At 50.2% G+C, this 14,254-nt stretch overlaps 1 protein-coding gene across 1 annotated transcript; it reads left to right on the forward strand.

Annotated features, from left to right (window-relative positions):
• The first annotated feature begins 1,439 nt into the window (after positions 1-1,439).
• Positions 1,440-14,145, forward strand: SIAE (sialic acid acetylesterase). Its single transcript, XM_077839776.1, has 9 exons — positions 1,440-1,596; positions 6,379-6,554; positions 6,939-7,077; positions 8,551-8,734; positions 10,069-10,178; positions 10,264-10,397; positions 11,892-12,046; positions 13,105-13,300; positions 13,765-14,145. Exons 1-9 carry the CDS (start codon positions 1,473-1,475, stop codon positions 13,996-13,998), a joined length of 1,452 nt encoding a protein of 483 aa, XP_077695902.1. The 5' UTR covers positions 1,440-1,472; the 3' UTR covers positions 13,999-14,145.
• Positions 14,146-14,254: the final 109 nt, after the last annotated feature.

The raw sequence follows: 14,254 nt of genomic DNA on the forward strand, positions 1-14,254 counted from the left end.
TCTGTTTGCTTCTGTTGCTCTGAATTATGCAGGGCTTTGGTGCGCCAAACTGGAAATAATGGTAGTTTTATTTAAATGAAAAATGAAGGGTTGTTATCGAATTAATTATGAAAGTGACTAATCCCATTAACGCAATCTCCTCTGTGCTATTAAATTCCATTTGTTTTATGCTGTTTCTGCATTGTCAGTTGGCAGTATGCACAGATTCTTGTGTTGGCCAATAGGCACATCACGGAAGTAAGCGGGTGGTACTTGGATGTGTGGCCATCTGGGGCTTTGGACCCCTGGGATGGTAAGGGAGGTGGTTTGGGATCGTGAGGTAAGTACATTATCTAGATATTGAAATTTTAGATGGTCATCTTGAGGATTCTAGAGTTAATATTCCACTGAGAGATGGGGCTGGTTACACTTCTCCAAGTCCCTGTTGCAGATTCTGGAAGACAGCATTGCATTGGTTGCATGCAGTTCATGTTTTCAGGGTTATCTTCACAATCATGAGAAAAAGAGAAACACAATTATTTTTATATGGAAGTTCAGTTTCTAGAAATGGCGGATTCCGTGACAGATGGGCAGAGTGTGAATTCTGTGGTAAATTCAGCGGGAGCCGAATAAACAGGGCCCTGGTAATACACATCTGAACTTCTATGACTATTGTCACAAGTTGGTCCCAATTATTTATTAGATTCCGACCATCATCATATTTACAGCATTGGTACAATATTATGATTTCTTCGAGTACTTCGAGTGGAGAAAGAATTTTTTTTTTCCCAATTCTCTGGAATTAACTTTTGATGACTCCAGAAATTAAAGATCTTCAGTTCCCAACTCCTGGACCTATTTATCCTCCTCAATATCTTGCTCATTTAATTGTTACATGCTAGAAGCAGTGTTTACAATTGACATGCGGCTTTTTAACAGAGTAGCTTATAGTACACAATGTTTTTCCTATTTCTCCTTATCTGTCTTGGTATTTGTATCATGCTGATATTTGAGCATCTTGCAAGACAGTATATAATAATATGTATTTATTAGCAGTTTATGCTGTCAGAAGATGATCAATTTTTGTTGGTTTGTTTCCTTTATTTGAAGGATTTTTGGCTCAAACATGCTGTATTATCTCAACATCAATATTGTAGGTGTCACAACAAAATCAATAGCCACTGTGTGCTGCCATCTCCAGACTTATTTTGTGTTTTCCCTTTTTCTAAAAGTAAGAAAGAACAAAAGGAAAGTTGTCATGGGAGAGCACTGTGTGTTTGTTTCCCCATAATATGCTTCATTAACTCTGTCTCACAAAATGACAGCTATAGACAGAAATTCCTAACAGTTACCTACCTACCTCCCAGTGCATACCCCGTAGAGGATAAGGGGTTTGGCATTTCTATGAGGAGTAAAATATTGACAGGCTGATCATGACATTTTTGTGGATCCTAGGTGTGACGTTTCGCTTTGCATCCTATTATGGTGACCACATGGTATTACAGAAGAAACCAGCCGGCGCAGTGGTATGGGGCTACGGGGAATCTGGCGCTAATGTTACCCTGTCTCTTTCCAAAGACAGCAAAGTAATAATGAAGAAAATGGTACAAGTTGAAGGTAATAAAATAAATCTCAGATTCCTACTGCTTTGCACTTCCCCATGACCACACAGCTTCCAGGGCTTCTCTGCCCCCACTCCCTGCCTCTGATGAGGGCCAGGAAACATCCCCCAAACAATAGCACCTATCCACTTCAGCAGCCAAGTGGATGTCCTACAGACGAGCTCCCAGGCAGTGGGGGAATGTGGCACCGAACCCTGTGTCCTCTATGATTTCTTGGCTTTGTGTTATTGCCATCTGACCTTCAGAGAGGATAGGGAGCTGTACTAGTTAGAGGGCTTCTCCAGTAGCCCAAGAGGTACAAGGAATTGAAGGAGGCGTGTTCTAGTCCCAACTTCCCAAGTGCCTGTTTGCTTTCTGCAATAACTGACAATTGTCTGGAGCACACATGCGTGGTGATGATGAGTCTCTAGTTACAGTTTCACTTTGAGAGCCATCAGCAGGTTTTAAATCCATTTAATGTGTGCCATGTTAATTTTATATCATTTGACTTTTTTAATCAAAATGTCATGTTGTACCAAGTCAAATGCCTTGCAGAAGTCTAAGTATATTACGTCAGTGCTATTACCTTGATCAACTAAACATGCAGTCTCATAAAAGAAATCAAATTTGTTTGACCAGATCTATTTTCCTTAAACCCATGTCGATTTGCATGAATTACGTTACCTTCCGATAGTTTATTAATCCATTATCTTGACTGAGATCAAAGTCCGGCTGACAGGCCTATAATTACCTAGGTTGACCCGTGTACCCTTTATAAAAATTGGCACGTTAGCTTTCTGCCAGTCTTCTGGAAGTTCCCTGGTGCTCCAAGACGAATTACAAACCCACATCAGTGGCCCAGTCTGCTGCTCAGCCAGCTCTTTGAAAACTTTTGGATGTAGATTATCTGTACCAACTGATTTTAAAATATCGAACTGCAGTAGCCTCTGTTTAATACCCTCCAGTGACACTAGTGAAATGAAAAGGAGGACTTGTGGCACCTTAGAGACTAACCAATTTATTTGAGCATAAGCTTTCGTGAGCTACAGCTCACTTCATCGGATGCATACTGTGGAAAGTTTAGAAGATCTTATTATATACACACAAAGCATGAAAAAATACCTCCCCCCACCCCACTCTCCTGTTGGTAATAGCTTATCTAAAGTGATCACTCTCCTTACAATGTGTATGATAATCAAGGTGGGCCATTTCCAACACAAATCCAGGTTTTCTCACCCCCTCCCCCCCCCCCACAAACTCACTCTCCTGCTGGTAATAGCTTATCCAAAGTGACCACTCTCCTTACATTGTGTATGATAATCAAGGTGGGCCATTTCCAGCACAAATCCAGGGTTTAACAAGAACGTCTGGGGGGGGGGGGGGGGGTAGGAAAAAACAAGGGGAAATAGGCTACCTTGCATAATGACTAAGCCACTCCCAGTCTCCAGCAAGAAACTGCTGAATTGGAATTCATTTGCAAATTGGATACAATTAACTTAGGCTTGAATAGAGACTGGGAGTGACTTAGTCATTATTCAAGGTAGCCTATTTCCCCTTGTTTTCTCCTACCCCCCTCCCCCACGTTCTTGTTAAACCCTGGATTTGTGCTGGAAATGGCCCACCTTGATTATCATACACATTGTAAGGAGAGTGATCACTTTAGATAAGCTATTACCAACAGGAGAGTGGGGTGGGGGGAGGTATTTTTTCATGCTTTGTGTGTATATAATAAGATCTTCTAAACTTTCCACAGTATGCATCCGATGAAGTGAGCTGTAGCTCACGAAAGCTTATGCTCAAATAAATTGGTTAGTCTCTAAGGTGCCACAAGTACTCCTTTTCTTTTTGTGAATACAGACTAACATGGCTGTTACTCTGAAACTAGTGAAATGGAGCATGTTATCCTCCTCCTATGATGAGATTATATTAGGGCTGTCAAGCGATTAAAAATTTAATTGTGATTAATTGCACTGTTGATAATAGAATACTATTTATATCAATATTTTTGGATGTTTTCTACATTTTCAAATATATTGATTTCAGTTATCACACAGAATACAAAGTGTGCAGGGCTCACTTTATATTTATTCAAATATTTGTGCTGTAAAAAACAAAAGAAATAGTATTTTTCAATTCACCTCATACAAGTACTGTCGTGCAATCTCTTCATCGTGAAAGTTGAACTTACTGTACAAAAAATAACTGCATTAAAAAAATAAAACAATGTCCACTCACTCAGTTCTACTTCTTGTTCAGCCAATCGCTCAGACAAACAAGTTTGTTTACACTTGCAAGAGATAATGCTCCCCGTGTTTTGTTTACGATGTCACCTGAAAGTGAGAACAGGCTTTCATATGGCACTGTTATAGCTGGCATTGCAAGATATTTACGTGCCAGATGCGCTAAAGATTCATATGTCCCTTCATATTTCAACCACCATTCCAGAGGTGATGCTGGTGACAGCCATGCTGATGACAGGTTTTGCTCGATAATGATCCAAAGCAGGATATAGAAGCTCTTTATACCCTGTCAGTCCAGTATAGGGGTGGCCCACTCCGCCACTCGGTCGTGGGCTTCCCTGTGGGTGATTTCGGTCAGCTGTGGCCCGGCCCCCCGCACGGGGTCACCTAAACAGGTAATCCTTGGATTCTGAGCCACCAAAAAATCAAACAGTCTGTGGAATTAGCCCCATAGGCAGGGCAAAGCAGCAAGCAGGCTGCAATCCTGGGGCGGGGTAAGGCAAGCGAGCAATCAGTCTATAGGCCTCACAGCTCTCGGGGCTGGGGCGTAGTTTAGGCAACATCCTCAACGGGCTGTGGTTCGGCTTCCACGTCGGTCTCCGCAGCTGGGGGGTTGTCTGGTGGGTAGACCCGGTCCCCAGACTTTACCGCCAGGGGCGTTGCAGGTACCTCTGCAGGAGCCAGCAGTGTACTCCCTTCCTCCTTCACCCCCGCCTCCCCTTGACTGGCCTGGGCAGCCTCCTTTTATCTGAGTTCTCCACTTGGAGCATGTGCATCAGAGAAGAGGGGGCGTGGCCTCCTGGGCCAACAATGATTGGTCTGCCCTTGGCAGCCCAGTGCGGGGCTGGTACGCCCCGTCACAGCATAGAATCATAGAATATCAGGGTTGGAAGGGACCCCAGAAGGTCACCTAGTCCAACCCCCTGCTCGAAGCAGGACCAATTCCCAGTTAAATTATCCCAGCCAGGGCTTTGTCAAGCCTGACCTTAAAAACCTCTAAGGAAGGAGATTCTACCACCTCCCTAGGTAACGCATTCCAGTGTTTCACCACCCTCATAGTGAAAAAGTTTTTCCTAATATCCAATCTAAACCTCCCCCACTGCAACTTGAGACCATTACTCCTCGTTCTGTCATCTGCTACCATTGAGAACAGTCTAGAGCCATCCTCTTTGGAACCCCCTTTCAGGTAGTTGAAAGCAGCTATCAAATCCCCCCTCATTCTTCTCTTCTGCAAACTAAACAATCCCAGCTCCCTCAGCCTCTCCTCATAAGTCATGTGTTCTAGACCCCTAATCGTTTTTGTTGCCCTTCGCTGGACTCTCTCCAGTTTATCCACATCCTTCTTGTAGTGTGGGGCCCAAAACCGGACACAGTACTCCAGATGAGAGTACACAGTACTCCAGATGCTCCACACCTCGTCCCTCTCCAATTTTGGAAGGCACTTCTGATTCTTAAACCTTGGGTCGAGTGCTGAAGCTATCTTTAGAAATCTCACACTGGTACAATGTTTGTGTTTTGTCAAATCTGCCGTGAAAGTGTTCTTAAAACAAACGTGTTCTGGGTCATCATCCAAGATTGCTATAATATGAAATACATGCAGAATGCAGGTAAAACGGAGCAGGAGACATACAATTGTCCCCCAAGGAGTTCAGTCAAAATTTAATTAACACGTTATTTTTTTAACAAGCATTATCAGCTCGGAAGCATGTCCTCTGGAATGTTGGCCGAAGCACGAAGGGGCATACGAATATTTAGTGTATCTGGCATGTAAAGACCTTGCGGTGCCGGCTACAGAAGTGCCACGCGAACGCCTGTTCTCATTTTCAGGTGAAATTGTAAACAAGAGAGGGCGGCATTATCTCCCGTAAATGTGAACAAACTTGTTCGTCTTAGTGATGGGTGGAACAGCCCTAGATTATATCATCTGTTTTCCCCCCCAAATACAGAAAGGAAATCTTTATTGACCACTTCTGTCTTTCCAGCATTGTCATTGATAATTCTGCCATTTCCATCTAGTAATGGACCAATACCATTGTCAGGATTTTTTTTGTTCCTAATACATTTTAAAAACTCCTTCTTTTTCTCCTTGACTCTGCTGGCCATAGATGTCTGCTTGTGTCCATTTGCTTCCCTTATCAATTTTCTGCAATTCCTAACTTCTGATTTATATTAATTATTCTCAACTTCACCTTTCTTCTATTTGTTATATTTTTTTTTTTAGTTTTTATAGTTGTCTTCACTTCCCCTCTAAACCTGTTTGGTTTTTTAATGGGCCCAGCCTTCTTCCTCATTTGTGGGATTGTGGCTTTTGGGGCATCGGGTAAGATGTTCTTAAATGATTCCTAATTATTGCACATATTTTTCTAATTAAATTCTTCCTCCCAGCTGCTTTGGCTCATAATTGTTTTCAGCTTTGTACAATTAGCCCTATTAAAGCACCATAATATGAAATGTCCCTTTTCATTTAATAAAAACCTCTGTTTGTTTCGCTGGATTGATACCAATCAGGGATCTGTGCTTGCTGCTATAAAGTCAGGGTCCTTTGCTTCATGTTTCAGAGCACTCGGAGACCTGGAAAGTTGTACTGGCTCCTATGGACCATGGTGGCCCTTATAGTGTGATGGCAGAGCAGCATTCTAGGGAAGAGCCAAAGAATCTGACACTGCGGGATATCTACTTTGGAGACGTCTGGCTTTGCAGTGGGCAAAGTAACATGGAGATGACAGTTTCCCAGGTAATCTCCAGTAGGTAATGAGGCATCAGCCTTTGCAGGGGTTGGGACAGGCCTGGTAACTATCTCCAAAGGAAAAGAAAGTTGTTCCCTTTTGATCTGTCCATGTCAGACATTAAGCTTGCTCAGTGAGCTACAAGGAATCATAGAAATCCAGTTCAGTTTTCCTAGTGTTTTGTCCAGTCTAGTTTTAAATCTCTCCCATGCTGGCTGGAGGTTCCACAACTTTCCAGCCTCTTGCACTCCTAAGTGACCTCACCCTCCAGAGTATTTGTCACTGGGAGCTGCAGGGTTTCAGCTCTGCAGACTGTATGTTAACCACACAGTTAGCAGCCAGGACTGCTGTGGGAAAGGCCATGATGATTCACCACCCTGCCTGTTTCTTAGATACTCAATGCCAGTAAGGAGCTCTCCGAGGCATCTCTCTATCCATATATCCGTGTGTTCACGGCCGCTCTTATTCAGTCTGAAGTGGAATTGCAGGACCTGGCTAAGATTGACTTGGAGTGGTCTATACCAACAGCTGGTGAGTACAAAGTGGGTCTGTACAAATCCCCCTTAAAAAGAGCCTGTTTAACTCCAAAGCCTACTGTAGAGGCAAGAAGGTCAACACACGTTCTCTGAGACTTTCAAGAACCCTGTTGTTTAACCAGGCGAGACCAGATGCCTGTAGCTAAGGTAAAAAAACAAGCAGAAAGAACCTTTCAGGCCTTCTTCATCCAACATAAAGAAGCAAAAGAGAGCAAACCCTATGTATAAATTTAAAATCCTGTAGGTGTTCTCTTCCAGCTCTGATTTCTACCATACTTGTTCTAGTGTGTATAGGTTAGGGATGTTCAGATGTCCAGATTTTATAGGGACAGTCTTGATATTTGGGGCATTGTCTTATATAGGCGTCTATTATCCCCCACCCCCTTCCCAATTTTTCACACTTGCTATCTGGTCACCCTAGTATAGGTTCTTCTCCCACCCTCACAAATATCTGAGCGCCTTCCAGTTGTACATTTAGCAACAGTCATGAGCAGCTGATTCTTTCTCTCATCCTCTCCCAGGGCAGGATCATGCATGCAGTGCAGCCGTTTGCTTTGGGAGTGGTTTTGTTGTTGTTTGTACGTGGCCATGCTGCTCTGTGTCTTAGCAATGACTGGTTGGAGAATGTACCTGGCCCTTGGAGTGGAAGGTGGGGAGGTTTGTGATGGTCCTGAGGGAGTTCAGTCCAGAGTCTGGACCCAGCCCCCGAGAAATCTCTGTCTCCTGGACAGACCAGCTTTACCATGGTGCTAGAAAGTTCCATTGTGCCTGAGGAATGGAGTTGTCAACCACACCTTCATCCTGGACTTTGGGGCTCTTAGATACGCTGGGCTTCGGCCATTGCGTGCCTTGAAGATAAGGACCGAGACCTTGAAAGGGTGGGAAGCCGGTGTAGGGAGCAGCAATGTTCTCTCCAGGCAGCCCCTGGGATCAATGCACACTGTTCTCTCCAGCATGTTTTACAGTGTCTACTTCTAACAGAAAAAGAACAGGAGGACTTGTGGCAACTTAGAGACTAACCAATTTATTTGAGCATCAGCTTTCGTGAGCTACAGCTCACCTCATCAGATGCAACTTATGCTCAAATAAATTGGTTAGTCTCTAAGGTGCCACAAGTCCTCCTGTTCTTTTTGCGAATACAGACTAACACAGCTGCTACTCTGAAACCTGTCATTATGCAGGGTACTTCTCACGGGAATCTCTCCCGTCTCTTGAGAGGTGGTGCCCATTTCTGGAAGGCTTCCCTGATATTCAGCCTAACACTTCCCCTCCCCTTGGAACTGCTCCTCTGGATCAGACAGCACTGGCCAGGTGGACACTCTCCTTGCACTGGCCCTCCCACAGGGTGGATTTCCCCGGCAGGGGGGTGTCCCCCAGCACTTGCAACTCTGCCTCTGGCAGCCCCCCGATGTTTGCATCGCCTGCAGTTTTCTGATATTTGCCTCTCGATTCTCTTTTTCCTGAACAGAAAACTTGGGTCACGGGAACTTCAGCTACTTCTCAGCTGTGTGTTGGCTGTTTGGCCGTCACTTGTATGAGATGCTCCAGTACCCCATAGGATTGGTGGAGTCCTCCTGGGGAGGGACCTGCATTGAGGCCTGGTCCTCAAGAAGGGCGCTGCACGAGTGCGGGCTCAAAGGCGACGCCAGACGGTGAGGACATTGAGAGCAAGTTCAGGGCTGTGAAAAACACATCATGGACTGTGAAATCTGATCTCCCCGTGAAATCTGGCACCCAGCTGGGGGCTCCTACCCTGCACAGGTTCCAGCTGCTAGTCCTGGCTGGGGATGGGGAAGGACAAGGACCAGACTTCCTCCTCCCTTGCAGGGGCCACTCCCAGGGCAGGTCCGACCCATCTCCAGGAACGTCCCCCAGCTGCAAGAAGCTCTGCAGCTCCAGCTGTCAGCCTCCCACTGGGGCAGGAGACTGCCGGGAAAACTGGACAGAAACGGACCTGGGGACTACAGTGGACGAGAAGCCTGACAAAGCCCTGGCTGGGATGATTTAGTTGGGGTTAGTCCTGCTTTGAGCAGGGGGTCGGACTAGATGACCTCCTGAGGTCCCTTCTAACCCTGAGATTCTGTGATTCTATGACATATGGTAGCCCACCCCCTCCCCATAGCCTGCGACCCTCACTTCAGCATTGCTGGTGGTGGTGGTGCTGGCTTTAGAACTGGGTGCCTGGCCAGCAGCCTTCCTCTCTGGCTGCCCACTGAAAGCAGTGCCCTGCCAGCTGCAGGGCAGACGGGAGGGTGGCAATCCCATGACCGCCTTTTGGGTCAGGACCCCCACAGTTACAACACCATAACATTTCGGATGTAAACATCTGAAACTGTGAAATTGACTAATTTTAAAAAACCTTGGCCATGAAATTGACCAAAATGGACTGTGAATTTGAATTTGGTAGGGCCCTAAGTATATGCCTTCCTGCTTCAGTGCCCACTCCGTACCCATTCCATCTGAATGAACTGCTCCCACTCCCCTGAAGCTTCCCTGGCCACTGCCTCCAGCCCTTGCTGGGCCAGCCTGAACCCGATTTCATTCTGTGCCGGAGTAATTCAAGCCCTGACTTTCCACTCTGAAAAGCCTCCCCTGTGGGTTGGTACAGAGCTTGGCAGCTTTCTGCCCTGGGGGGGAGTGTGACACAGCTAGGGCAATGACACAGGTAGGGCTGGGGCGGGGACGTGCTGGAATAACCCCAGATGGAGTTGGTAACTGCATCTCGTTAGTGACCATTTAACCCCTTCCCTAGAGGCTGTTTTTCCAGCGCATCTCCCTCAGGCTGAGCTCGTCTTTTTCCAGTGCTTTTAGCTCTGTCAGTCTGACCCCAAACGGTTCACCTCCTCTGGTCCTGTGTATCCAGTCCCCGAGGAATAGGTCCAGTGATTGCCCAACATAGGGGATCAATGCCACCTGGAGTCGGCCGGTCACCTTGTGTGGCGTGAGCCGCTGCCCCCCACCAATCAGTGCTTGTCTCGTGTCGTAGGTTTCTTCTTCCCACGCTGCTTTCTGGTCCTAACATGCCCTCTGTACTCTGGAACGCGATGATCCACCCGCTCCTCAACATGTCCCTCACGGGCGTTATCTGGTACCAGGGTAAGTCTGGCAGCGTATCACAGCACCAGCCATGCCACTTTGGGTGCTGGACCCAGCTCTCACTTGTCCCATGTGCTCATTGCAGGTGAAACAAACGCCTTCATAAACACAGATCTGTACAACTGCACATTCCCGGCTCTCCTCACGGACTGGCGCAAGGCCTTCCACGCCGGGTCTGATGGGCAAACGCAGCCGCTCTTCCCCTTCGGGTTTGTCCAGGTGAGTGGTAGCCAGGGTACTGACCGCGCCACGGAGACAGTAGTCGCTGCTCAGATCCAGCTCCTGCTTGCTGCTCGTTTCTTTCACTTCACTGCAGAGCATTCCCTGGTGCTGTGCTGGACCGGCAGGGAGGGCCGGGCTGAGTCAGTTTGATCACAGTTTTACTGCTGACTCCTTGACACTAATGGACCCAGGAGTGGTTTTCCCATAGGCCCCAAGTCCCGGCACAGAGGCTTTGTAGGGGGAGAGTGAGTTGTGCTGAAGGGATGATACACCCCTCTTGCCCCTGGGGCGCAGTCAGGCACTGCTGCCTGTCCCCTTTTCATTCTGGCTGGGGTCTTTGCCCTGCTGGCTCCTCTGCTCCTGTCTCTATCTCACAGCAGAACGGGGATGGGGGAAGACAGGGCCCCCCACATCTCAGACCCTGTTACTTCCCCTCTTGACGCACTGGGAGGAGAAAGGGGGAAGAGACGCCACCCCTGCTCTGTCCCCTCCTCTGCCTCACCCCCAGACTCTCCTGGCTTCAGGTGAGTTGGGGAGGAGGAGGAAAGAGGGAACATATGGGTGGAGGGAGAGGACTGGCAGGGAAGGGGAGGAAGGAGGCGAGTGCTGGGGTGGAGGAGTGTCAGAGGCACACTCTGAGGAGGACTGAGCTCAGCAGGGCTGTGGAGGGAAAGGGCGTGAGGAGACGAAGTGAGAGTCAGCTGACCTTCGAGTTACTGCCCTGCCCGCAGTCCTGCCGATGGGCCTCGCCCAGCGCCCTTCCCACCGGTCACCCCCCCGTCTGTCCCAGCTCACCACACCTCCTCCGCCTGCCTGCCACCCTCTGTGCCCGGGGGCCTCAACCTGTTTCTTTCTGAGCCCCCCGCACGCTATAAAGACTCCACGGCCCCCCTGTGCCGCAACGGTTGTTCTGCCTATAAAAGCGAAGGTGCTGGGACTAGGGGAGCTGTGGGTACAGCAGCACCCCCTGACTTGAAGTGGTTTCCGTCCTATGCAGGGTTTACAATTTGGTTCAATGGCTCTCAGCCCCCCCCCCCGTACCCATTGTTCCAGCCCCCCTGTATAAAAGCCCCTGGGGGTAACAAACAGGCCAATTGCCTGGGGCCCTGCGAAGCTCAGGCTTCGGCTTGAGCCTCAGGGTGGTGGGGAGTCGGCTTTCCGCCCTGGGCGCTAGTGAGTCTGATGCTGGCCCTGCTTGGTGGGCCCCCTGAAACCAGACCCCTGATTGAGAACTGCTGCTCTATGCCATGGTGACCCCGCTCTGCCTGGCTGGGGCGTCCCCTGGCCCCCATGTCTCATGGTCTGGGGTGGAGCAGAAGCTCCACTGTCCACATGGCGAATTAGTACGGGGCTGCTGGCGCAAGTCAGGGCCTCCTGGGCCGCCCTCTGCTGGGGCGGGTTGGTGTGTGGGACACTGGGAAGCAGGGCTGGCTGGGGGGCTCTGGCCCCGGTGGGGGCTCAGCTCTTTCCCAGCTCTCCCTATCTTTGCAGCTATCCACGTTCCGCCGCCAGGACTGGGATGACAGTTTCCCCCGCATTCGGTGGCACCAGACCGCTGACTACGGCTATGCGCCCAACAAGAGAATGCCCAACACCTTCATGGCCGTGGCGGTGGATCTGTGCGACGAGCTCTCGCCCTACGGCAGGTAACTGCCCACTCCCTGCACAGCAGCCTGCAGTGCGCCCAGGGGACGTTCTGTAGCGCCTGGCCTGGAGGTGCCAGGGCCTTTCCGCATGCCCGAGGGGTGGGGCTGAAGCAGGGAGGAGTGTGGGAGGAGAGTGGGGCAGGGCCGGGAGAGAGGAGGAGGACAGGGAGTGCCGAAAGGGGAGAAGAAATCCCCTAACGCACAGTGCTCCAGGGCCACTCCCCACCGCCGTGTCACTGGCCTCCCAGATCTGTTCACTGTGCTTTCCCCAGCTGCATCCCGCTGAGTTCTTCCCCGCCTGTGAGAGGCGGGGAGATGTATAGGTCGCTAGCCCTGTCAAGTACCGGGCGGCACAGCGGGCTTGGTGCGCTGCTGTGAGAGCCAGTAAAGGACACAGGTACTGGGGCCAGGCGCTCGGAGCCAGCGACCAGCCCACCGCGAGTGGGCAGAGGGCTTAGTGGAGAGGCCGGTCGAGGTGTGTTTCGCACACAGGTGCATGCAGCGTCGGTGTACTCAGCGTACATGGAAGGGGCGACGGACAGCACCGCAGAGCCTGGTGCCAGATCTCTGGGGCCCGTTGCCCCCCAGAGCAGCCTGGGGAGCTGAGCTGGGATCTGTTCGGTAGCCTGGTCTCTTCAGATGGGTGCCCCCTTTCCATTCGGTGCAGGGGGGGGGGTCTGCCCAGGAGTCCTTTCCCTGCCCCTGGAACTAGACTGCCTCCCGTTGTCTTCGTGCCCTCCCCTTCCACGGCTGACTTCTTTACCTCCAGGGTTGGCCGCTGTCTCAGTCAGTCCCCCTCCCTGGCAGACCTGCTCCCTCCGGCACCTGCTCCCCCACCAACCTCCCCAGCCAGCTGCTGCTCTCTGCAGGGTCCCGTTGACTCATCCTGCGGTTAGACGAAGCTCTTTGCTGCTGGGGTGGGGTGAGGGCACCCTGGAGCTACACGGCACCCTCTGCTGGCAGAGGTGGAGTTTCAGGAGCCACTGCCTTTGGCTGCACCACTGGAAGTGGCTCCCTGCCCTCTCCCCATCATTTCCCCCGTGCTTCCCTTTTTGCAGCATTCACCCCCGGGATAAACAGACCGTGGCATATCGGCTGCACCTGGGAGCCCGAGCTGTGGCATATGGAGAGAAAGACCTGGTCTTCCAAGGCCCATATCCTACAAAAGTCGTGGTGGATGGAGCCAGGGGCCTCATTAACGTCACGTATGGCCAGGAACTCCAGCTGCTTCTAATGCACGACCGCATCTTTGAGGTGAGGAGCATGTGCGTGGGGGTCCCGGCATGGCTCAAGGCAAGCGCCCAGGGCAGAGGGGCTGCACTCTTACTGGGCTAGCCTGAGTGCTGTCCGTGGGGCACGTGACCCCTCCAGCACCATCAGCCAGATGTCAGCAGGGCAGGCAGCTCTTACCGCATGCTGGCTAGCTGTTGAAATAAAAGTTTGCAGTGGACAAAGCCCAGGGCTAGAGGGGCGATCTAGCAAATGCTGCCTCTCCTGCTGTAGAAGTGGGGGGAGCTGCGTTCCCCTGCTGTCCGAGGGGGAGATGAGGCTGAGCTGGGAGGTGCGTGGGGCCCTTAGCAGCCACATGCACTGCAGAGCAGCCCTGCAGTCTCCACCCCAGAGCGCAGCACCGCAGCCGCCCAAGCCAGAAAACAACAGAGCTACAGCCCCGTGCTGCCGAGCAAGGTCACGTGACTGGTCTGTGCTTCTTCTGGCAGGTGTGCTGCTCTCACGGGCCCCAGCTCTTGGCGCAGGAGCCATGCCAGTGGCTTCCAGCACCCATGCTGTCTGCATCTGCCCACACAGTGACGCTGTCCGGCCCTGGCTGCAGGGACGCTGTCACCCGCCTGCGCTATGCGTGGGCAGAGTGGCCGTGTGAATACAGACAGTGTCCCATTTACAACAAGCACCTGCTGCCAGCACCTCCCTTTCTTATCGACTCTCTGCATTAGGAACAGGCTGGACCAACGGCTAGGCGGCTGTAGGCACACAGCCAGGGTCTGAGCAAATTCATGCTCCATTTTGGCAAATTTCATGCTCACAGGATTTTTAAAATCTTAAATTTCACAAAAAGAACAGGAGGACTTGTGGCACCTTCGAGACTAACCCATTTATTTGAGCATCAGCTTTCGTGAGCTACAGCTCACTTCATCGGATGCATCACAAAAGCTTGTGCTCAAATAAATGGATTAGTCTCTAAGGTGCCAC

This window comes from Eretmochelys imbricata, chromosome 22 (assembly GCF_965152235.1).
Source record: "Eretmochelys imbricata isolate rEreImb1 chromosome 22, rEreImb1.hap1, whole genome shotgun sequence".
Taxonomy (NCBI): Eukaryota; Metazoa; Chordata; order Testudines; family Cheloniidae; genus Eretmochelys; species Eretmochelys imbricata.

Coding starts and splice junctions, on each gene's coding strand:
- SIAE (XM_077839776.1), top strand. CDS start 1,473: ATGGTATTACAGAAGAAACCAGCCGGCGCAGTGGTATGGGGCTACGGG. Junction 1,597..6,378: donor GAAAATGGTACAAGTTGAAG/GTAATAAAATAA, acceptor TTCATGTTTCAG/AGCACTCGGAGACCTGGAAA. Junction 12,047..13,104: donor GAGCTCTCGCCCTACGGCAG/GTAACTGCCCAC, acceptor CCCTTTTTGCAG/CATTCACCCCCGGGATAAAC.